Source organism: Squalius cephalus (genome assembly GCF_949319135.1).
Source record: "Squalius cephalus genome assembly, chromosome: 3".
Taxonomy (NCBI): Eukaryota; Metazoa; Chordata; class Actinopteri; order Cypriniformes; family Leuciscidae; genus Squalius; species Squalius cephalus.
Window position 1 is genome coordinate 11,286,759 of NC_137124.1, and position 26,016 is coordinate 11,312,774.

Sequence of the window (26,016 nt, forward strand, 5' to 3'; positions counted from 1 at the left end):
CTTGCCTAATTCAGTGGGTGGAGTCGGACTGGTCACTGTCCTGCAGAGTTTAGCTCCAACTTGCCTCAGCACACACCTACCTGGAAGTTTGTAGTATGTCTAGTAAGCTAGCTGAACTCAGCAGGACAATGACTCTCTCCAGGAGCAGGATTGGACACCCCTGGTCAAATTCATTGAAAGCAACCGACTCAAAAGAACGATTCGCTCAAGAATCGAATTGTTCGGTTCTCGTGTCTAACTCCGATAATCCGGTTGCAACGATTCTTCAGAAAGAGAATTAGTGGAGGATGGCAAAAATTTCACACCAAATAGGCTACTTTCAAATTCCACATCAGCGGTTGCATTTATCCATAAAACTATAACTACAGAGTCGACGGACACCTAGTGGCAGATTTGTGTGTAGTTATAATGCGCACTGAACCTACAGCTTTAACCCTCCCGCCGGCAGATGGCGACAGAGCCTCAGTAAAGCTGTCCTCCGTTACGAGATCACCGCAGGAACAGCGGCTGACAGGAGGGAAGATGGCGGCGACAATGCTGAGGTCGCTCTCCAGACTCGGACGTCCTTCAGTCATTTTAAACAGTCATCTGAGCACTCCAGCCTGTGCTCTGCTTCAGAAGAGGTACACACATTATATTCACCAGTATCGTGAAATTTAAGCATTGGGTTCGTTAGATAGCGGCTTGCTTCTGTCAATGTTATCAGGATTAGATAACCAGTATTTCTGCGACTTCTAGTTTCTGTCAAGCATGGAAATGTACAATATTACTAAACTGTACCTGTTAATTCTTATTATTGCATGTCACTATTTGATTGTCATGTCCCCCTCCGCCAAAGTTTTGATGAACTGCTGTAAATGAGCATGTAACGTTAGCCGGTGGAGATTAAACATGAGCAGTAAACAAACAACTGCTAGTTTTCCCCAATTACTTGTACATCTGCTTTGCTTTATGTTTTGAAATGTTCGACAACGCAAACCTATCTTAATATCTGTAGTAAAAGTGGCCTACAGAAAGTACTGAAGCCACACAACACACTGTTTGAATGTCATTGCATTAGATAACAAAACATCAAGCCAAATGGCATTTATTTTTGAGGGAAAAAAGCACAAGCACCGTTTTCTGTCAGATGTGTTTTGTTGTTGTTGTTGTTTTAATTTTTAAACGATTAATATAGTTCAAAATGAAGACAAAGTTTGGGCACTTTTTAAAAGAGAAAACAAAACTAAGAATTATTTTTGTTTTTTGTGGAATATTGCATGATTTATCCGTGTACATCATTTTTCTTCATGTGCCCTTGTTATCTTTAATCAAAATGACTTCTCTGATGTGTTTACTTACTGACATGAGGGCGGGACAACCTGTCACTCACATGAGATCGGCCAATAGCAAACCACAACAATCCAATTAATTCATAATTGACAAAATCAAGTCCTGCCCCACTTTTTTTTTTTTGTCGCAATATGGAAGAAAAGACTCACAACCTCCTGTTTCATGCCGACTTTAAAAATGATTAGTTTTATGGCATTAGATAGCCTAATTTATAACTTAAATATAAGTGTGTCTTACAAATATATAATGAGGCCACTGTGTAAATGCTGACATCTTGTTCTTGAAATTTGAGTGTATATCTCTGTGCATTATGTGTGCAAGTCAATCAAAAAATCAGTGTTTGCGTACTTATGCACTTTCCTATTAGCCTGGAAATCCAGACCTAAATCTAAAAGATTAAGGGTCTGGCGTCGACTAATGAAAATCGGCCAGCTCGAGGGGCGGCACCAAGCATGCATTTGAAAATCTCACTGCACGCAATTGGATAACACTACGGCCAATCACAACAAGCCCCATACGCTTAGCTACCAGCGGAGCTAACTGGTAGATTAGACTCTTACCGTATCCGGTCGGCAAAACAGCAAAAACGTCCTTCTTGCAAAGGAACGATTCGAGCGCCGTCTTCTGTTCCTCTTTTAGATAAAAAGCCAAGTCTAACTCGTTCATTGTAGCGGCCAAAGTCGTTTCAAACAACTGGTGTTCATCCATAGCCATCTTGCAATGTTTACTAATGACTTTGACGTCGTAGCGCTGTCGTCATCTGTTTAGCTCGCCTCTGGCCCGCCTATATCAGATAACCCGATGTGATTGGTGCAGCTCGGATCGAGGGGCATATTTAATGAGCATCATTACTCAACGCCAGAGTGACTCGCTCAGCAAATTCAACTTGTGCTCTCACGAGAACTCTGGATTACCAGGGTGCTTTCCTATGCCGTAGTATAAATAGTATTTGTTTAATGACAAAATAACCTTATAAAGTTCGTAAACTACATGGTCGGGTACATAGGGTTACACTTTTTTTTGGTAACATTTTATTTTACAGTGTCCTTGTTACATATGTTACATGTACTTACCATAGTTATAACAGTAAAATATGTATAATTGCATGCAACTAACCCTCAGCCAAATCCTAATCCTACCCTAAACCTATAGTAAGTACATGTAGTTGCTTAATATTACTCGGTACTTAAATATATAATTACACTGTAACAATGACACCTTAAAATAAAGTGTAACCCTTTTGTTTAAGGTATCTTTGTTACACTGTACTTATTCATTTAAGTACGGAGTAATATTAAGTAACTCGATGTACTTACTATAGGGGTTGGTTTAGGGTTAGTCAGATGTAATTATGCATAATTTATACTTATTACTTTAGTAACTTCATGTAACATGTGTAATAATGACATTGTCAAATAAAGTGTTACCGTACATAGTGTATAGTGTGTCATTTGGGACTCAACGAATGTGTGTTTCCTGTCTGTCCAGGCAGAAGCAATGGCAGCCAGATGTGGAGTGGGCAGAGCAGTACGCTGGAGCGGTGATGTACCCCAGTGTCATCACTGAGAAGTGGGCTCCTCCACCCTGGAACGGTTGGTTTGATTTTGGCTTAGTGACTTCTGTATTTACACAATCACCATATAAGGCCAACCACAATATTGAAAAGATCTTCATCTCTCTCAGATAAGGACCCACCAGCAGAGAAGGAGGTGTCCAACCTCACCATTAACTTCGGCCCTCAGCACCCGGCGGCTCATGGAGTGCTGCGTCTGGTGTTGGAGCTCAGCGGAGAGTCGGTGAAGAAGTGCGACCCTCACATCGGCCTCCTGCACCGCGGCACAGAGAAACTCATCGAGTACAAGACGTACTTACAGGTACTTGAGACACTATATTCAACTGCTTAGTTCAGTGTGCAAATATGAAATTTCTGTTCTAAAATATAAGGAAGAAAATATTTGAAAAGGAAGGGATGGAGATTGATATGAAGATGTGAAATGAACTTTATTTTATTAGATTTAAAAAAAAAATGGTGGACAAAGTGTTCCTTTTGGGGGCATTTGCAATATATCGCTATATATATATTTTTTTTGCAATACTCGGCATATCACAAAGTGCGCAATAATATCGCATCGTGGCATAAGAATCGTGATAATATCATATCATATCATATCATGGGGCCTCTGGTGATTCCCACACCATCTACTTCCTCTGTAACATAAATAAACACAGCCACTTAATTCGTGGAAAGAGATTTTATTTTGTCGCAAAATGTAGCTTTATTATTGCCCAGCTCTTTATATAAAGTGGGATCCTTATGTATTTTTCTGATCCTGATATATTTATACCTTTAAATAAAGTGCAAATCGAACTGAAATGGGATCCTCAATTTAGCTCTATTGATAAAATGTATTTCTTTAAAGCAATGTAAGTCACTTTGGATAAAACTGTCTGTTGTAGAAATGTAAAAACTTATAGAAATGTAATGCTGTACATCACAAACTGTTATAAGTCATAAAATGAAAAAGCTGTCATAACTGCTGTTTTCAGATGTTTTATTATGCTGTTGTTGCTGTTATTGAATATTATTGGCTGTAATGTGTGTGTGTTTGTGTTGCTGCAGGCTCTTCCATACTTCGACAGGCTTGACTATGTGTCCATGATGTGTAATGAGCAGGCATATTCTCTAGCTGTAGAAAAGCTTCTTAACATCCAGGCTCCGCCCCGCGCACAGTGGATCAGAGGTGAGGAACAAAAACTACAGCGCTTTCAATCTGGTTTGCACTCATGAATCCAAATTAGATTTAAACCAGAGTTCATTTTGCTAAAAGAAATCCCCCAAAAATTGCATAAACGATGTTACACTTCCACAATGAATTGAGTTTGCATTGATTGTTTTTTAATGTGTCTGATTGGTTGTATCAGCTGCATAAATGTGTTATATGGCCTCCGCAGTGCTGTATGGAGAAATGACCCGTATCCTGAACCACATCATGGGCGTCACCACCCACGCCCTCGACATCGGTGCCATGACTCCCTTCTTCTGGTTGTTTGAGGAGAGAGAGAAGGTAAAAACTTTTATTTGTTTTTTACAGAAAGGTAAATATGCATTTTGTTGGACATTAAATGCATTTAAAATTGTATTTTCCTGAGAACAGTAACTTTAAAGCAAATGTTGTAATGGGGTATACATGAATATAATTACAATAGAAAGATACGTTTTTGTCTGTTTTTGTTTTTACTTCTTTTGGTTTCGAATGTAATGTTTACACTCGAAACCAATAAAGTAAAAACAAAAACCGAAGGGCTGAGTATTGACAAAAATTGTGCAATTCGATTAGATTTCGATTCACAAACTTGCAATTCAATTCGTTTTGATCAGGTACAATACATTGCAAATTTTCTCAAGGAAAACAAATCTCTTAACTAATGCTGTAAACTATGGGAGTCAGTGGTAGCCTACTAGGCTTCATTAGCCTACTATAATATTGAAGGTAAAAATGAACTGATTTGTATACAAACACTTAAATTACACATTTATTTATTTTTATAATAATAAAGTTATATGAAATATAAACATTTAAATGGTGGCTGTCATAAAAACTTGCCAGATGTATTCAAACATGCATTAAATATTGAAGAACAAATTATAATTAATATGTAATATGGTTCCTATATTTAGCAAAATGCTCCTCTCTAGAGTTCATTTTTCTAGCTGACTAATGAGTTTATGGTCGCTAGATTTGGTTTTTCTGAGGTAAATGTGACATTATATTGGATGGGATGGATATCAACTGAAAACAGGATGACTAGCCTGGGATTTAAGAATCGATATAGATAAATTGATATTTTTTACCTAGTTTACACTGATGAGCCAAAACATTATGAGCAGTCACAGGTGAAGCGCATATTGTTGATCATCTCTTAACAAGGCCACATATTAAGGTCTGGGTAAATTAGATGGGAAACAAACAATCAGTTCTCGTAATCAACGTGATGGATGCAGGAGAAATGGGCAGGAATAAAGATATGAGGGACTCTGGCAAGGGCCAAATTGTTATGGCAAGGCGACTGGGTCAGGTCCGAGGAGGGACAAACCACAAACAGCGACAGGGTGTTGGGAACCCAAGGCTCATCGATGCACGAGAACAATGAAGGCTATCCCGTCTGGTCCGATCCAACAGAAGGTCTACTGTGGCACAAGGCGCACAAAATTTTAATAATGGTTATGAGAGAAAGCCACTGTAGCCGCAGACCAATCAGAGTGTCTATGATGACCCCTGTCCACCGTCGAAAGCACTTACAATGGGCATGTGAGTGTCAGAACTGGACCTTGGAGCTGTGAAAGAAGGTCCTGTTTTCTTGTACATCACGTAGACTGCCGTGTGCGCCGTTTACCTGGGGAAGTGATGGCACCAGGATCACTGTGGGATGATGACAAGCCGCTGGAGGGAGTGTGATGATCTGGGAAACCCTGGGTCCGGCCGTTCATGTGGACGCAAATTTGACACGTGCTACAAACCTAAAGATTGTTGCAGATCAGACACATCCCTTAATGACACTGGTGTTCCCTTGTGGAAGTGGCTCTTTCAGCAGGATAAAGCACCTGACACACGGCACACATTGTTCAGGAATGGTTTGAGGAACATGATGAGGAGTTCTAGATGTTGCTCTGCCTCCAAACTCTCCAGATCTCAATCCAACTGAGCATCTGTGAGATGTGCTGGACCAACAAGTTTGATCCACGGAGGCTTCACCTTGCAATCTACAGGACTTGAAGGATCAGCTGCTAATGTCTTGGTGTCAGACACCACAGGGCACCTTCAGGGGTTTCGTAGAGTCCACGCCTCGGCGGGTCGGCAAAGGACCAACAGCACATTAGGCAGGTGGTCGTAATGTTTTGGCTCATCTGTGTATATTCTAATATACACTTTTCACATAATGTATAGCATAGCCTACATATATAAATTCTTAAGTTGCACACTGGAGGACAACATTGGGGAGGATGTAATAACTTTCTCTTTTAAAATAAAATACTAAAAAAATAAAACCTGGCTTGTTTAAATCTGATTAATCAACAAATCTTTAGTTTCAGCCCTATACAAGATGCTACTAAACTGTTGTTTGTTTGTGTTGAACCTAGTTACCATTGAATTGTCTGTTTATTGGTATCTTGCAGATGTTTGAGTTCTATGAGAGAGTGTCTGGAGCCAGGATGCACGCTGCATACGTCAGACCCGGTGGAGTTCATCAGGTACGGTTTGAAGAACATTAGCCATATCTCCATCCACTTATTTTTATGCTAATTTTGGGATATTGCATAAAAAGACGCCAAGATTCACATGAATTTAAAAAAATGAGCATAAAAAACTTGTGCGCTCAATTGAAGCAGATTCTTTTTCATTCCCATAAGAGGACATGCACATAAATAACAATAGAGACACATTTACCGTATAAATCCTTTGATGCACAAAACAGTGGATGTGATTGGATAACTGGACTAACCAATGGATCAGTTTCATCGCACAGTATCTCTAATGTTGGTTTGATCATTCTGAAATGAGACAAAATCTGTCTTCAAAATGGAAGGTTTAATTAGAAGCGTCTCACACGATTGTATTCCCAAACACAAGGTATTTGCCTCCGAACGCAAGATGAACATGACAGCGTTTATGAGGCGCAAGTCATTTATGATGGAGGGCTGGCTTCCCCGATTGCAGCAACTTCCATTTTTATTAGATATTTTGTGCCACTTTTCCAGTTAGTGACAATTTTATTTTGTTCTTGTGCCGTATTCTCAAATGTTTATTCGATATTCCAATTTTGAACACAAGTCAAATTTGCAACTTTGGATGGAAACATAACTACTGTCATTATAACTGAAAAATCCTTTTTTCAGAAAAATCTTTTCTGGTTATACAGAAATGTTATAACTTGTCTGCCTCAACCTGCTGATCACTCTTCTCGCAGGACTTGCCTCTTGGTCTCATGGACGACATCTATGAATGGTGCAAGAATTTCTCTATTCGCATTGATGAACTTGAGGAGGTATGTGCACCGAAATGCAACCGGTTTTACTCAAGAAAAGTGCTAGTTAGTTAGTATTAAATATATCTTTAAAATGGGATATTTGTCTTACTGAGCATGTAGATTAATGTTTCTTTTTCAAAATGCATGTTTTCATTTGATTGGCAGTACTTATGTGGAGTTTCTGAATGAATTCAACTGCCGTTATTGTTTCAGATGCTGACCAATAACCGTATCTGGAAGAACAGAACTGTTGGCATTGGTGTTATTGGGGCAGAGGATGCACTCAATTACGGCTTCAGGTAAAACATTTTATTATTATGAAGTCAATCTGATTGGTCAGAGCTGCAGTTCAAGTGTCTCACTCTCTCTCTCTCGCCTGCATACACAGAAGTTACTATAGTAGATGAGCTTACAGTAAGTAATGGAGACAGACCAATTTATTTATAAATCAATCACAAACAGGAAAAGAAGCAAAGTAATTTGCATGAAGGCATTTCGAATAAATCTTTGTATGGTGATTATTCATCATCATGGCTCAAGTGATGTGAAAAATCACCCACAAGTCAAGTGCAACACTGTATGTTAATGAGATGTTAATCTTAGACCACAGTGTATCTTAAGAAATGTAGTATTATTGTTAATAATAATGATGATGATAAAAATAACTTAGCATGTTTTATAATTATAATGTTAATGAGTAAATAAATAGAAAAGTTTACAGGTAATACTAAACAGTACAGTTTAATATCCAAGTTTACAGTTTAAAGAATATTTTGGGGGGGGTTTGTGTGTGTGAGAGATGTATAAAGAGCAGCATTGCGTAATTGACACATAAATTAGTCATATTATCTAGATTTCTTGGAACTGAATGCATCAATTTAGCAATTAAATAGTTTAATAAATAGTCCTAGGACCTTCCTCATTTGGCTATAATACTCAATAATATTGTCCCTGACTACACAATAACATCATTGATTCAAGTTGAACATCACAGTTGTTACTATATCTGGTGTTTTAGGAAGTCATACAGGTTTTGCGCCTGATGATGACAGAATTATTATTTTTTTGGTTGAATTATCCCTTTAAAATCTGTGAATGTGATACTGTTAATTGTACACAGCAGCCTGATTGATGTTCACTGAGGATGTACATAGCATCCAGTAACTGAACTCTATTGAACGGTTGTTTAAATCGCTCTTGATCTCTTTCAGCGGAGTGATGCTCAGAGGTTCTGGTATTAAATGGGATCTGAGGAAGAGTCAACCATACGACAAATACGACGAGGTGGAGTTTGACGTGGCCGTTGGAAGTAATGGCGACTGCTATGACAGGTGACCACACATGTCAATGTTTTCTGTTTTAGATTGGGTTTAAAAGTTTCAGACAGCTCAATGACAGGAAATCTAAATGCAACCACAGGCTATAAATTGGTCTTAGACTCTGCTCAGCTTTCTCACCACATATGCTGATGGTATCACATGTGAAATGTGGAGTGAAGAGTGCCACTTAAAAAAAGATAAAATATGTTGTGAGAACGTGAGACAATCCGACTAAATATAATTTCATATTACGTTTTACATTAGGAGTTTGTACTGTAAATAACGTGATATCACAGATTGGTTTTTGAAAATGTATTGCGTTCAAATATAGAAAGTGATGCAAGTATTCCTATGCTTAACTTTCAGATATCTGTGCCGTGTTGAGGAAATGAGGCAGTCTCTGCGTATCATGATTCAGAGTCTCAACAAAATGCCTGCTGGAGAGATTAAAGTAGATGATGCTAAAATAGCCCCACCCAAGAGATCTGAGATGAAGGTAAGATATGTTTGCATATGTATCTTATGTGCAAATGGCAAGAAATGTGATTTCATAATGATTTGATAAGCTTATGGTGCATTTTGTCATTTATGCACCAATAATGTCACTAAATGACTTTTTCAAACTGTTTTTTCCAAACACTCCCCACATTTTGGTCAGCCATACAGTCTTGCCCAAAACTCAAGCCATTGGTTGAACCAATTTTTCTTTGTCGAGATGCTCAAACAAACAATGTTTTAAAGCACCACAGTGTTAAACAAAACCTTTAAATGGCTTAATTATAATTGTGTCTTCATATTCCATGGACATTAGCCCCTGAAGGACATCGAAATAAGATGTTGGGGGGGGTCAAAGACAGTAGTTTGTTTGTTTATTTGGATCCCCATTAGCCTCTACCTAGGTAGTGGCTACTCTTCCTGGGGTCCCAACAAGTAAAAATACAGAACTACATTATTCAACAACAATAACGCCCGTTTCACACATACTCCGTGTGCAGTGAGTATGCGGTGCAGGAGCAGCTCGCGCTATAGTGCTTTCACATATGCTGCGTTTGCAGTGCGTAACTGACCCATGGCTGTACCACAAACACATACTCACTATTTTTATTTCAAATCCAGAAGTTATGCAGCAACTTTTATTTAAAAAAAGTTTGTCAGCATTGCTATTCTCTTTGTACACATACACACTATTTAATAGAATTTTAAACACAGTTTAAACAACGTATTATTCAATGCTACTTCTATAGATTTATATATTAAGTTGCTCAAGCAAGTGGTAAAATATTTAACCATGTAGCCTACTATTACTTAAAATTGACAAAAACAGCCGACTCTCATGCCTTTTCTTTTGCATTTAAATTTTAATACAACAAATCTTGCATATCACAAAGAACTTGTTTTTCCACCTCCATGAATGAGACGAGTGTTGTTCATATGTCGCTTGTTGAGGTAAATTGTAGTTTTCCTTGCTTTACCCCGGTCTTAAAGTAAAAAAAGATGACTGTCAAAAATAGTAGTATTAAATTAAATACATTTATGGTGAGATTACTACATTTTATTTAATTAAATACAATTATGGTGAGATTATTATATTTTCATGTCAATCTGTGTTCATTTTGACCACAAAACCCATTCGCTGTCACTTTAATTCAGCGTTTGCAGCACAGCAAAAATAGACTCGGTGCGGATGGATCCGCAACTGGAACGGATCGCCGGACCGCATCCACGTGCAGTGTGAAAGCTCTAACCTGTTAACATGGGTACGGAAAAAAATACACACTGCAAACGGAGTATGTGTGAAACGGGCGTAAAAGTCCAGTCAATTAAACATACAAACCCAAAATTCATTCCAATATCAAAATCAACAATTCATTACTGTGATATTATAATAGTGTGCCATTAAATATTCCTTTAAAGATTTTTTTTTTTAAGCCTCATTTTACATGTTAAAAAAATATGTAATATCCGATGGCAAGTCTTTCCATATTTTCATTCCTCAGTCCTTTGTTTTGCATTGGTTTTTGAAATGGGAAGTAAAAATCATCCCTTTAATGCCTGCCTGGTATTAAAATTATGAGTAGTACGACTATACAAAAGTTGACAGTACAGGGCATTAGGAACTCTAGACACTGAAATATTTCTTATAAAACAAAGCAGGGAGATAATCACCCTATCCTTCACCAGTGGCCAACCTAAAGTTTTGTGCATTCTTATTATATTAGCCCTACTATTACAGTTGAAAGTGCGGCTCTATTTAAGTCTTTACTTGATGCACTCGACCACACATTTCTTTGCACATCTCTTTATGACTAACAGACCTCTTCCCATAACTGCTACCATATTTTCTATCTGTTTTGACCACTTAAGCCTGCTGTCTAATATAACACCAAGAAGTCTTATTTCCTCTACCTGTTCAATAGGCATACTCTTTACAGACATATTTAACTGTGGTTTGGATTTAAAGTTAGAATTTGATCCAAACACAATGCTTTTGGTTTTGTTCAAATTTAGAGACAACTTATTATTCCATACCCACTTTACAACTAACTGTAATTCCTCATCCAAAGAAGTAGACAGACAATTGCTCAATTGATGCATGCATACATGACTGTCCGTGCACACTTTAAAACAAGAGGAAGATCATTGTTAAAATAGAAAATAATAATGGTCTTAAGCAACTTCCTTGAGGCACACCACATTTTTTCACATCTGAATAACTTCCACTATAAAATACACATTTTCCCTTATTAGACAGATAACTTTTAAATCAATGTACAGTATGAGAAGTACATTTCTAACATTTCAGTTTGTCCAGCAATAATTTAAGATCCAATACTTCAAAAGCTGAGCTAAAATCCAACAATACTGCTCCGACTAAAGCCTGTTTTATGCTTCTGCGTCGAGTCGACGGCGTACCTCCGCGGACCCCTCTGCGTCGACGCGAACCCCTCTCCAACCCCTCCGCCGTAGCTCGACGCGCACCTCCAAAAAATTGTAACTACGCGTCGAGGCGACGCAGACCCCAAGGGCTGTGATTGGTCAGATTATACATTATTTCCGGAGTGTAGCTTTTCCGGTTTCCCCCTCCCGCTATAGCGACATTTTTAAAGTGAACACTGCACTGTTTGTGTTCAACGATGGATCAAGTTTTTTATATATATTTTTTATATACTAAAGTTATTTATATTTTTAATTGTACTTAAAACTTTGCCCTTTGTTCTTATTCTCTTATTCTTCTATGTTCTTACTGTATAGAAATTTGGGGCAATAATTATAAAAGTTCACTACTCCAAAAACGAGCAGTTAGAATTATACACAAGGTGAGATATTTTGACCACACAAATATATTATTTCTGCAATCTAAAATTTTGATTTTTATATTGCTCAATTCTTGTATAAAACCCACAAAAATATATGCATATGTATGGGTGATAAAATGTTGTTTTTTCTTATTTTTTTATTGTGTTAATATATATGTATATATTTACACATTCATTTATCTTTTTTTATCAATCAATAAATAAATCAACGTTTGTTTTGCAAAAAAAAATTGTTGTTTATTTACAATACAATGTTCATGGTTACATCATGGATATACAGTAATTAACCAAAGTCTGCCACGGGACACTAAATTATCCTGCCATGGCACAGTTCCATGTGGAGACTTCTTTTTCTTCTGCGATTAAACATTTGCAATAAAATCATTTGTTAAAATACATATAAGGCTTCTATGATGTTTATCATGGATCGCAGTGGAACACGCACTGTGAATCCGAAATATAACGTTAGATGAGGAACACGCTCATCGCTCTGTGAGGAGAATATTCATTCTTATATGGTTATTTTTATTACTGCAGTATAATTTCGTTAAGCTCTCTGGCTGATACACACACATATAGCTTTGAAAGACGCTGGAACATTGTTGTTCAACGTCGATTAGCTCCAGCTGCAACAACACTCTCTCTTTCTTTCGCTCGCCATCGGAATGAACAAGCGGAACCGGCGCACTGAACCAAAACAAACTAGCAAAGAGATTCGTGAACCCCACACCCCCCTAGCGTTCTGGCGGTGAAATGCACCGCGATGCAACGCAACCCGACGCAGAACTATAAAACGGCCACGACGCCGTAGGAGTGACGGCGTAGCTACGCCGTCGAGTTGACGCAGAAGCATAAAACAGGCTTAAGGTATTGTCATCAATCTGTGCTAAGCAATCATCTGTCATCTGTGTTAATGCTGTTCCTGTTGAGTGTCCCTCTTGATAGTCGAAAATCAGAGAGTAAACTATCCTCCTTAAAGAAGAATTGAATTTGCTCACAGACTATCGCTTCCAATAGTCTGCCCTTAATATGAAGCGTTACCTATAAATATGAAGATTGTGGCATTACATTTACAGGAGTCATCATCACAGACTGTAATGATGCATTTTCACAGTTATCGACATCATAAGTCTAGTAAAGTTTTTCATATTTTAATTTTATAAAAATGTAATACACATTTATAACGCTATAATATGTTATAACCTTGGCAGTAAATAACATAATAATCACTGCAATAACTAAAGCATTTGTCTATTTAAATCCAAAGTGTACATATACAGTATATACATATGTTCATACATACATGTATATAATCGCTGTTTGGATTTAAATAGACAAATGCTTAAGAGTCTATGACTGGATCGTTATTGCAGTGATTATTATGTTTCTAGCATGGTATATGTTTTGGCAACAGTTCTTCTAACTCTAATTGATGGAGTGTGTAGCTTTTCATTTCTTAAACAACCATGTAGGAAGACTCATCATGGTTATATTCCAGGATGACATGCTCAAATTGTGAAAGAAAAGTGACTACTATAGAAGTTTACCCAGCTGTGGCAACTTCCTCTTCTGGAAACCACATAAATGTGAAAAGGGTCCGTTAAGAAATGAGAAAACATTTATATTATATAACAAGAAAAGCACACTTCGCCTTTAAGAAAAAAGGGTTTCAGACGTTTTCATGTTCGTGTCCTGTAAAGTAAACTAACGTCCCTCTTGTTTTGTTTTTATGCAGACGTCAATGGAATCTCTCATTCATCACTTTAAGCTGTACACTGAAGGCTACCAGGTTCCTCCAGGAGCCACGTACACCGCTGTAGAGGCACCGAAGGTGAGTGTGACAACAGTGACCTGCACACCATCCGTTCTCAAGAGAAATTGTTGTTCGGTGGTTTTTGTTCGTCTTTTTTATCCAGTATGGTGAGGTTTTGGGCGAATTTGTTAGTCAGCATTCACATGTGGGGTTATGTGGGTTTCTAAAGTTATTGTCTCTGTGGTGCTTTGTAAAGGTATTTTTTTGTGGTGTTGTTTTTAATCCAACAATGCCGCAACACAGCACGACCAGTGTATGTCTGATTCACGAATAAACGACTCTTACGATCTAGCCGTTATATGTTAAGACTGTGTCTTAAGAACTCGCATAAGGCTAATCAGTCTTACTTTCCGGTATCAAATTAGACCAATCTATGTTTTTATGTAACTGACTTAAAAAATAAAGAAAGAAATTTGATGACTAACTTGCAGTTTATGCAACTGCCCCCTGGTTCTTTTCAGCCAATCAAAAACATACAATGCAACCAGTGTATTTTACTTTTGATTTGTTGTACATCTGCTGAAATCTGAACTGATCTCATAATTTGGCAACAGACTGCTGATAAATGCAGTACAATTTACTTTTTAAGTATATAACTAATAAAATTATTAAGGAACCGGACTTATGAGGAATCAGACCCAGAATGGTTATGTTCCCCATAATTGCCTTCCCTAAACTCGTTTGTGTTGTCCTGCAGGGTGAGTTTGGTGTGTATCTGGTGTCTGACGGGTCCAGCAGGCCTTACCGCTGCAAGATCAAGGCGCCTGGCTTTGCTCACTTGGTAATTAAATCAGTTATTGTTAATGCACTCACCAAAAATAATACACATTATATTATATTATGCTTTGTAAATAATGAAAAGAACATACACTACAATTCAAAAGTTTGGGGTCAGAAAACTCTTTTGAACGAAGTCTCATTATACTCATTAAGACTGCATGTATTTGATGAAAAATACAGTAAAACAGTAATATTACAATCTGAAATAACTGTTTTCTTTTTGAATATATTTTTTTAATTGTATTTTATTCCTGTGATGGTAAAGCCGAATTTTCAGCATCATTACTCCAGTCTTCAGTGTCACATGATCCTTCAGAAATCATTCTGATATGCTGATTTGTTGCTCAAGGAACATTTTTTATTATTATAAATGTTTAAAAGTTTACAAAATCTGCTTAATTTTGCAGAAGCCATGATTCACTTTTTCAGGATTGTCAGTATTTGCTTGTCAATTGTAATGCTTTGATGCGAAACCAAAGTATTGATTCCTTTTTCTACTTCTTCAAAAAAAAGTCAGTCATAGTGAAATTAGTGTCCCCAAACTTTTGAATATTAGTGTATGTAAAAAAAAAAAAAAAGTTTGATCTTTTTCCTGTTTGTGTTGATGTCACACAATGATGTGGTCTGTTTCTCTCAGGCTGGTTTAGATAAAATGTCTAAAGGACACATGCTTGCTGACGTGGTGGCAATCATCGGTAAGAACTAGTTCTTCCCTCTCTTACAGTTCAACATCTCAGTTCTGTCTGCTTTTTTAGTAACTAGAGATTTGCATGTCACATCAATTTGTTGCTGAACTGCACATTTGTTTGAAGTATGAAAATTAAATAAAAGGCAGTAACAGTTCATGATAATAAAAAAGATTTATTAGTGCTTTCAATCGATTAAATAAAATTAACGAATTAATCGCACCTAACATTGAAGTTTTTAATTTATTTCTCTACTGTAATACTTTACACAGTGAATCTCTAAGATAATGTTGAGACAACATACAGTTTACATTTATAGTGCTCTCAATCGATAATTTAAAAAAAATAAAAAATAATCGCACATTTTTCTGTAATGAATCGCTCCTACCATTAAAGTTTTTAATATTTATATATTGTAATACTTTTCACAATGAGTCTATGTAGAAATGTAGATACAGTATAATTGAAAGTTATCAGTTTTAACATTAAATAGGCTTTAAAATATATAACAACTTTTAATTTAAGCAAACTTAGTGAACAAACTCCATCGCACACCTGCAGGTGATAGGTGCGTAGGATAATAAGACCAGGTGGATCATTTCAATAGACAAGCAATTCCCGCACACTATCGTAACTTGCAAACAAGTAATATTTATTCACACAACGTTTCGGTCACACGACCTTCATCAGGAGTATACAAATGTTCAAATTCATCTCTTTTAAGATAAACACATAACCAACTAACAAAGTTCCATCTGTAAACAATTAAGCTCATTAGGAATATAAAATTAGCATCACATCATAAACAGTTACAGATTGTGATAGTTACAACAATCAATAAATTGTAACTAGTTGTAACTATCACAATCTGTAACTGTTTATGATGTGATGCTAATTTTATATTCCTAATGAGCTTAATTGTTTACAGATGGAACTTTGTTAGTTGGTTATGTGTTTATCTTAAAAGAGATGAATTTGAACATTTGTATACTCCTGATGAAGGTCGTGTGACCGAAACGTTGTGTGAATAAATATTACTTGTTTGCAAGTTACGATAGTGTGCGGGAATTGCTTGTCTAATTTAAGCAAACTTAAAAACAATCTTCACATAAACCCATTATAATAAATGTCACATTTAGCAGTGACCTTCAGTATATCAGGTCTCGATGCTTAGGGTTTTTCCATTGGCCTAGTTGGCCTAGTCGAATAAACAGAACGATATCAACAGCTAGTGTGGACGTCACGCTAATATAGTTATCGTTCTTGGTGTGAACGGGCCTTTAGTCCAGTTCAAGTGTTGCTCTATCCGACTTCTCAAATAAACAGACTCAGAGCCACGATGCACCAGTTTACACTCTGCTTACAAATATATTATTTGCTTACCGTCTCTCTGTCATTCTCCAAAGACTTCAATGATCCATTGAGCTTTTCCACACTTTGAGCTTCCTGCTTATTTAAATGCCTGTGAACGCACAAAACAGTCAGACAGTCAGAATGCTGCTTATATAATTATATAATGCTTAACGGATCATTAGTTAATGAACATTTCTATAGTTACAAATGTCTTGAAACCTTCATCATGTTAATTTCATATACATTTATTGCTTGTTAATGGCATATTAAAGTTATAACAAACTCATAGATGTTGGTCAGTGCAGTGATATTATCTATAAATTACAGAAATGTCTGTGTCTGTATGTCTGTTATTCGCATATCTCTCGAACCGTTAGTCCGATGGATTTCAAACTCGACAAGTGTCTTGCTATGGGCACGAGTAAGTGAAGTGCCAAGTTTGACGTTGTTTCGATGAGAAATGCAAAAGATATTGTTAAATATATCTGTAAAAGAAGCACTTAGAAGGTTGTGGTTTAAAAATAAACATTCTGACATAAACACTCAGTCAGCTACACTGTTTACTTCTGAATATTATAGTTTGGTTCCAGAACGTGATAAATCCCTTTTGATTAATTTGAGTAAAAATGTGTTTTCTTTACCAAGAAAGTGGCAAGATGAAAACCACTATTTTCTGTTTCAAACTTTCACATAGCATCTTTAGGTTATAATAACATAAAAAATTCAAATCCAGATTTTGATTTTCAAAGATTTAGCCTATTATAAAAATTGATTATTTTTTCCCAAAAATGCAATAAATTCATGACACTTTTTTTTTTCAAAATGCAATGAATCCATTGAATCAATATAAAAGTTATTTTTTATCATATTGAAACTGTTGAAATCAGCCATCGCTAAGAAATATCTCCTGAACTTTTTTGACGGCGATCACCTCACAAAAACTGATTTTGCACGGGCACTTTGCACTGCTCCCTGAATCGACACGCTTATTCATTTGTGGACGTAAACTGAATCTATAAGTCAGCTATGCTGTTTACTTCTGAATATTATATTTCATTCTGGTGCGCTTAACGTTAACGCTACTGTGTAATAGTAGCCTATGCTATTCACCAACTAAACATATTCTATTCAATGCGTTCACAGTCTCTTTCACGGGCATCATTTGTAGTTGCCTATTCACAAACTGTTTGCTCAAGCATAGCGTTTTCTCGGAGTTCACTGTGTGCTTTCTACCATGCACAAATAAAAATGTCACTGAACTTTTGCTGTGTAATTGTAACAATGAGCACTCAAACACACCAAACCAACAATTACTAAAAACACACTTAAAAACTGATTTTGCACTAGTTGATTTTAAACATAACACGTGTATTTTCAGTGAATCTAAAGTCCATCTGCAACTAAGAACCGGTTTCATCCTAAATGCATCCACTTTATTTTGCAATGCAGAAGTGAGCTATTTCCTGTGAATGTGCGACTTCCGATTCATTAGATGCTATAGGGAAATAACGAGATTAAGAATAGAAAATTGCAGTAAACGGTCAACTATTTGCGCTACAAGCCAGTGTGTGTTTATAATTACAACAATACATTAAAATGAGATGGTAACAAAATACCAGTTTGCAATATCAGGCACCATAATCTTCAGAGACCTGAAGCCTGACACATTGAAATTAATAAGACAAATAATTTGGATAGTAGTGATGTCAACAGACATTTATATATAAATAATGGATATTGCATATATAATGGATATTGCAGTCAGTTACTTCAGCCTGTCATTTCCTGTAGCAAAGTATTGCACTGCTATTTTTCTTAAGCTTAATGTATTGTTTCTGAAAATTAAACCGGGATAGGATGAAGAATAAACATTTTTTTGCAGAAATATCTTCAGAGTTTAATAACTGTTACGATGGTGACCTGAAACAAGCTGTTGTCTCTTCCCACAGGCACTCAGGACATCGTGTTTGGTGAAGTGGACCGCTGAGGACGCCGGTGTGCTTCCCTGAGTGTCTGGTTATGATTCTGTCTTTGCAATCCATTCTAGTGATGTTATGACAGAAGTTCCTCTTATTTCTCTGTGTAAATGCTTATGAAACCTAATAAATATTTTAAAACTTGAAAAAACGCAATTTCTTTTTCTTTAAATTCAGAGGGTGCTTTTATCTAATGTGACTTGCAAACGAGGGAGGCCACATTACAAGTGCTGCAATACGACGGTCTGTAAAAGTACAAATTTGCACGTAGAATCTGCAGATTGTTTATATATATATGTGTGTGTGTGTGTGTGAAAAAAATGCAATTAAGCAGTTTTTAAAGCAACCATAGGGTCAAATACTGATTCAGCATTTCCAAGGATCTGCGGTCTGAAGCGCATCACATGGCTTTCGGGCCTTTTTCCTCTTCGTCACTTACGGGTGGGGGTGGTTTAAACTTCAAAACGGACATATTTTCACCACAACTTCCCTCTTGTCTGCCTCTGATGTGCTTTTCACATCTGTTCACTGAAAGTCTTCTTTGGAGGTGTGTGTCCAGTGAGGTACTCGAGCAAAGCCCAAGTTTTAGATGATGATGATGAAGGTGGGGATGCCCTTCTCTCTTCTTTCTCTTTGGCTCAGCTTCGGCGTTGCTGGTAAGTGTTAAATAACAACGCTTTTTATCTGAAATGAGCGATGCAGATAACAAGGAATTCTTTTGCGTGCTCACGTCGACACAGCTTACAGGTTGACAGACAAACTTTAAAAAAAATGTAAGCTTTTTGAAATCGAATGTCAATTAGTGAATGCAAATGTATTATATTAACAGCTTTACCTTATCAGTGGCTTTTTCAGGTAATTTTTTTGTTTTTTTTATGTTTAGGTAGTCATTTTGTCCACTAAACTTAATATATTGCGATCACTGAGCTTCATTGTGTTTTTAGAGCCAAACTGTTTTGTTTCTAATCTGTTCATAAATTATGAAATGATTCCACTAAGAATAGTGCGCTCTGACCATTACTTGAATGTGGAAGTATGCCAGGATTTCATACAAGGTTTTGCTTCTGTATTTTGGCAGAGCTTTTAAAATGAAGCAAGTGACGCTTAAAAACCCCAATGCACTTGTGTCAGTCCTGCAATACAGCATTTGTGGAAAAAAAAAAAAAGTGAAGTGGAGAGTGAAGTCAGAGCCTTGGTTGGTTACTCAGTTCACTTTTCACATCTTTTGTTTTTTACAAGCCTTTACTACATCAGAACATTGAAGCGGTGTTTGAAATGAAACTGTGTTGCCAGGAAGTAGCCTCTCTTTAATCTGTAAACAAGCCTCGAACCACACAAATATGAGCCTATATTTCAATGACAAATGCTAAGCCAAAGTTCACAATAACAGAATAAATGCACTGGGCAATTTCCTCAATGTCTTGACTAGTGCTTGTGAAAGCGGTGCTTAATTTTAGGTTCTGGCTGTGTTAGTCCTGCTGGTCGCTGGTCCACTTCCCTTCTGCCTCTCTGAGAACTAAACAACAAGGTTTAAAGACTTGAGCTTTGTAGTATTTTCGGTAACACTTTACAATAAGGTTCATTAGTTAACATTAGTTCATGTATTTCCTAACATGAACTAACAATGAGCAATACATTTGTTACAGTATTTATTAATCTTTGTTAATGTTAGTTAATACAAATCTAGCTGCTCATTGTTAGTTCACAGTGCATTAATGTTAACAAATACAACATTTGATTTCAATAACGTATTAGTAAATGTTGAAATTAATATTAACTAAGATTAATAAATGCGAAAGAAGTACTGTTCAGTCTTAGTTCAGGTTAACTAATTAATCTTATTGTAAAGTGTTACCGTATTTTCTATTATTAATTTATTTTCAATACTTTAATTCTCACAGATAAAAATGTGGTTAACGAGCAAAGGGAAGTTCAGCTATGAGAGACGACAAAAAAAAAAAATCATGCATCTTGATCAAACAGTAATTGTGTTGCACTGGAATGAATCCATTGATCCTGGAGCCATTAAGACAACACAATGTTTGAGTGGTTTAGTATAGCAAGTCATTGTGCAAGTTATTTTGGATCATGCAGCGCTGTATTTATTGATTGTAATTGGATTAATTATGAGCGTGTGGTCAGCGGATTCATGTTTGCACTTGAAGGTTTCAGCGAAAAGAGAAGTAACACTTATTCTGCGGGATATGATACTAAACATCACACGTTCTCACTATAGTTTTTAACATTTAGCAACACTTTTTAGGGCTTTGTAGAGTTAGTTTCTTACAAAAACCTTTATTTACAAATGCATTTTGCTACATTTTCAGCGTTTAATATCAAAACTGTAGAGTTCTGATTTGTTGGTGTGTATTAGTGTCTGATCATTAGAATTTGTTTGTATTGTAAACATGTCTTATCTTTCATATAATCAAGATGATATTGCACCAATGCAATTCTAATGATGTGATGTACAATTAATGATACATCATTTTTTTGTAATTTATTAATGACCATACATTTACAGAGACTTGATCAAGTGTAAATTCATAATGTATTAAAATACAGCAGAGAAACTTTGTAAACGAGTTTTATTTTACAGTGCCCGTGTAGTTACTATAGTAATAACTATAAATTATGCATAAACCATTAAGTTAATTAATATCACTCCGTATTAAAGTGTAACACACACCTTAAAATAAAGTGTAACCAAGTTTATATATGAAGCAGTGACCTATAAAACTGACTCAGACCGTTTTATATAATATCCAAAATCATATTCTCACTGTTAATAACTGTCATAAAATACTTTAACTGAAGCACAATATATTGAGATTTTTCTTTTCCTGTTATTTTCATTTTTGCAGATGCAGTGAGTTTGAAGGAGCCGCAGATATGCTACATCTTGGACGCGGTTATGTTCATCTATGGGGTCGTTCTCACTGTCCTGTACTGCAGAATGAAGGTACTGTATATGTGATCAAACTCTTTAACAGTTTAAACTCTGAAAGTCATAATCACGGCATCAAGTGTAGTGTGTTCAGTCCTTTAAACATTAAGACTAACTGTCAAAGTTGGAGGTGAGATTTCATGTACTTACAAAAGCTTAAGTGTTTTTTTTATCTTTTGTATCTTGCATGGGAAATCAAGATTGAATGATTTGAATAATTGGTAACACTTTACAATAAGGTTCATTAGTTAACATTAGTTAATGTATATTAACTAATATGAACTAACCATGAGCAATACATTTGTTAATGTAATTGTTCATCTTTGTTAACGTTAGTTAATAAAAATAGTCATTCATTGTTCAATAGCCTATTAGTTCATGCTAATTAATGTAGTTGACTAATGTTAACTAATGAACCTAATTGTAAAGTGTTACCGATTGATTTGTTCAAGGCTAGATTAAATCTCATAAAATAGACCGGATTTAAGTATATGCCATTCTGAAATAATTTGGTAAAAAGCTATTATCTTAACTTCATCTAATAATTTTAATACAAACAACTACTATCTATCTAATATCTATATATTCCATCCATCCATCCAATCATCCATCCATCCATCCATCCAATCATCCATCCAATCATCCATCCATCCATCCATCCAATCATCCATCCAATCATCCATCCATCCATCCGGCCGCAGATGCGAAGTAAACAAGCCGAAAAACTTTCAGGGGTAAGACTATCCGTCCAGCCATGCTAATTTATTCCACAGTATGTTCTATATATATACTGTATATATGTGTGTGTGTGTATATATATATATATATATATATATATATATATATATATATATATATATATATATATATAAACAAACAATCTGCATTTATAAGTAGTCAACATTTGAAGTGGATCAAAACCTTTCATCAAAGTTATAGAACAATACGTGTTCTTTACTTAGGACAGCTTTGATTTACCTTTTTGATCAATTTCAAATGTTGACTACTGTATATAGCCTACTGTACACATACATACCGTATATATCACACATATATAGGCTACACACACACACACACACACGCACGCACACACACACACACACACACACACACACACACATGCAATATGTTTACGATTCTACTTCTTCAGTAAAAGGATTTTAAAATACAGAAAAACATTTATAAAACTGCTAGAATGAATCAATGTGGCGTAATGTGAATTTAAGACACGGCTGAAACGATGGCCAGTACATTCTGAGACCAACAAATGACATTTATGCAGGTTAACTATTACTATCCCTAAATTAACCCTAACCTGACTTAAGGAGCAGTGTTTTTGTCCAGTTTGAGTCTCTGAAGACTCAATCTTGTGTTTGAATCTCTAAAATTATCTGCTTTTGCTAACTGTCCCTCTCCACCCACATCACACTTTAGCATCCTGTCATGATCATTGTGTGAAGGCCTTTCTTCTAAAAATTGCTGCTTTTCAGCATGCAACCTTTCACACAACACATACATACATCCTTTTCAGAAAGCTTATTATAATTCAACAAAAGAACATTGTTTAAACTTCATTAGACCTTATGTGACTGTCACTGAGCTTTGAAAAAACTTTCATCTTTGTTACAGCCTTTCTAATTTTTTTTAATCTTTCCGTTCGTTTACAGAAAAATGCCAGCGATGGGGTTTATGAGGTAGGCTATTCTTTTTGTGTTGTGGTTTTTTAATATTCCGTGTGGCAGTAAAATTAACCTTTCTTGTGTGTATGTCTATATTCTGCAGACCGAGCCAGTAACGTTAGCGTTGGTCATTTTAATTTAACGTTACCTATAAATAATAATACTGAATGTTATTTATATGACTGCGCGTGAAGTTGTCATAGCAACCAGAAGATACATCGCTAAATGACAAAAGGCTGCGCTAAATTTAGCAACAAACAGATTGAAAATGCACCAACAACACGATACTTTAAAGTAGGCTTTCATTAAGCAAATTAGGAAGTGAAAAATGACTCACCCTTTGCTATAAGACTGTTGGGCTGTTCAAATTTGATCGGTTAAAATAAAAAATCTAAATGATTTAAAATACTTACATAATGTTCATATTTTCTTTTGAGTTGTAAATGTAATTTGTTTGTAAAACTATAGGCCTAGTAGCATCTTTCAGTCGCTTCACCCGCAGGCTAGGTACATTTATGCTGCATTCAGTTCACGTGCTATCGGAAATGTCCTAATTCCGATTTATGAAGTCGTAAATACAATTACAAGTGCTTTGTTGTCGGAAAGGACAAGAATCATGCAAGACACTGGGTTTATTCTTGCCTATTTATTTGGAAAATCTTATTAAAGGGATAGTTCACCCAAAAATGGAAATTCTGTCATTATTTAGGCTATGCATCAACATGAGTTTCTTTCTTCTGTTGAACACCAAAGAAAATATTTTGAAGAATGTGGTTAACCAGACAAGTTTGAATACCTACATTCTTTAAAATATCTTCTTTTGTGTTCAACAGAAGAAAGAAACTCAATAGGCCTATAGGTTTCCATTTTTGGGTGAACTATCCCTTTAAAGCTAAAATGATATTTAGCATCCCATTCATTGACAACCATAAACATTCACTACACTATCTAGTCAGCTTGCTGACAACTCTGAAGATTCGGTCAAAAAAATATAGTGTATACTTTTTTCTTGATTTACCCCATAAGTAAAATGTAACAACATGTCCCATAGGTGGGACACGTTGTTACATGACCTAATAAAAAAAATGTTATCTGATCTAATAAAAAATATATGTACAAGACAAACTAAAATGCAATTATTAACTTTTTCATATAAAAGAATGGAATTTTTTAATAATTAATGATAAAAAATATTTTGAGTTTGACAACAAACACGCCGCAAAACACAGCTATACAGCATAGTTCAAAGCATAACAATAATTAATCATTTCTTTAATCATTTTTTTATTCACCTTTTTCTAATGGTTTCTCAAATAGTTCAAGGGGGAAAACTGTAATGCAGTGTTACAACGATCCTCACCTGTGCAACTGGGATTTAAACCTGGCTAGAGAATGATCTCAACTGTTAAATAACAGATATAAGATTAAAATAATATCAGATTGAGATAATATCAAAACAGAGATGAAAAATGAACTTGAGAAATTTACTTTTGCTATGGTTAAATAAATGTTCAGTGATATCTTCCAAAGATTTTTTTAATTCTGGTGCAATTTGATAAGGTAACTAGTAACTACACTAAGTTTCGTTATGACGGTATTATAATGAAAGCATGCAGTTTTTTTTTTGTTTTTTTTGTATAGCATTTAACTGATGCATATTACATTTCTGAAGCCTGTGGTTGATCTGGTGTAAGCTTCTATTGAAATGGCGCTCACTCTCTGCCACATCCGTTTTGTCCCTCTCTCTCTCTCCTCCACACCGCAGGGTCTCAAGCCTCATGATCAGGACACATACGAGACCATCAAAATGAAGAAAGGAAAACAATAAGACTCAAATCAAAAGTGGGAAGGAAGTTTCCGGACTCAATTCCACTGTCATCTTAAGCGTGTCGCACCTGTAAATAAGCTTTCAACATTATCACAAGAACAACTTTTTGTGTTTATGTAGTATATGGTAATCACTTACATGTATTAGCAAATAATCAAACAGACTGCAAAATGTCTACTTTTCTACGTGTTTAATAATTTAAATAATATTTGTTCAATGAATGTATTTTTCTATCGGGCCTTTAAACTACATGTTTAGCTTCTAACATGTATACCACACTGCGTGTCACTTTTCTCGAGGCTAACTTCCTGCCCTGGCTTCTATAGCAACATGCCACCAACCCCAAAGAGTCCGAGTCATTTCCTGTTTTAAAGAGTACATGAGTGGTCTGACAACATGTGCATCTGTCTTTGACCACAGGTATGAGAGATGGAAACAGAGCTGTGTTTGATTGTATATGTGTAGGCCTTTTTTTCCGCTGGTAAGAGCGAGGGTTTATATTGCTTTGCTCTGAGACGATGTTTTCCTTTCTGCTACATGTACTGTACATCTACTGCATGTGTAACAAAAATGACACATTTGATTGTCAGAATTTAATGTAGGAGTTACAATATAAGCTTAATTATGAGTTTGTAAGAATTTATTACAAGAGATTAAATACTTCCAAAAATGTTGATTATTTTGGTTGTGTGGTTGTAATTGTTAATGCTTACAATTTTTATGATCAATATCCAATGAAATAAAATACACACAACTCTGAAAAACAGTGCCTTTTTTTATTTTATTTTTTAACATTTCCTGTTATGTTTTTTTAGCTTGACTACTGAAAGTGTGCTTGCATTACAAGTTAATCACATAATAAAGAAAAGGTATCACTATTTTGATGGCCCACTCTACTAACTATAAGTAACTTTGCACCTACATGTCAACTAGCAGTCATTAGAGTATTAGTGGACCGT

General features: G+C 35.8%; 2 protein-coding genes across 2 annotated transcripts; both read left to right on the forward strand.

The window, feature by feature from the left end:
• Positions 1–19: 19 nt before the first annotated feature.
• ndufs2 (NADH:ubiquinone oxidoreductase core subunit S2) lies at positions 20–18,748 on the forward strand. The gene is made up of 14 exons (XM_079866836.1): positions 20–623; positions 2,821–2,924; positions 3,016–3,206; positions 3,953–4,073; positions 4,285–4,397; positions 6,509–6,583; positions 7,300–7,377; positions 7,573–7,658; positions 8,571–8,690; positions 9,045–9,174; positions 13,731–13,826; positions 14,506–14,589; positions 15,226–15,283; positions 18,577–18,748. Exons 1-14 carry the CDS (start codon positions 409–411, stop codon positions 18,612–18,614), a joined length of 1,509 nt encoding a protein of 502 aa, XP_079722962.1. The 5' UTR covers positions 20–408; the 3' UTR covers positions 18,615–18,748.
• A 343-nt stretch (positions 18,749–19,091) lies between these two features.
• On the forward strand, positions 19,092–25,934 carry fcer1g (Fc epsilon receptor IgFc epsilon receptor Ig). The gene is made up of 5 exons (XM_079866838.1): positions 19,092–19,259; positions 21,468–21,565; positions 22,252–22,284; positions 23,218–23,244; positions 24,995–25,934. The coding sequence occupies exons 1-5, from the start codon at positions 19,193–19,195 to the stop codon at positions 25,055–25,057; spliced, it is 288 nt and encodes a 95-aa protein (XP_079722964.1). The 5' UTR covers positions 19,092–19,192; the 3' UTR covers positions 25,058–25,934.
• Positions 25,935–26,016: the final 82 nt, after the last annotated feature.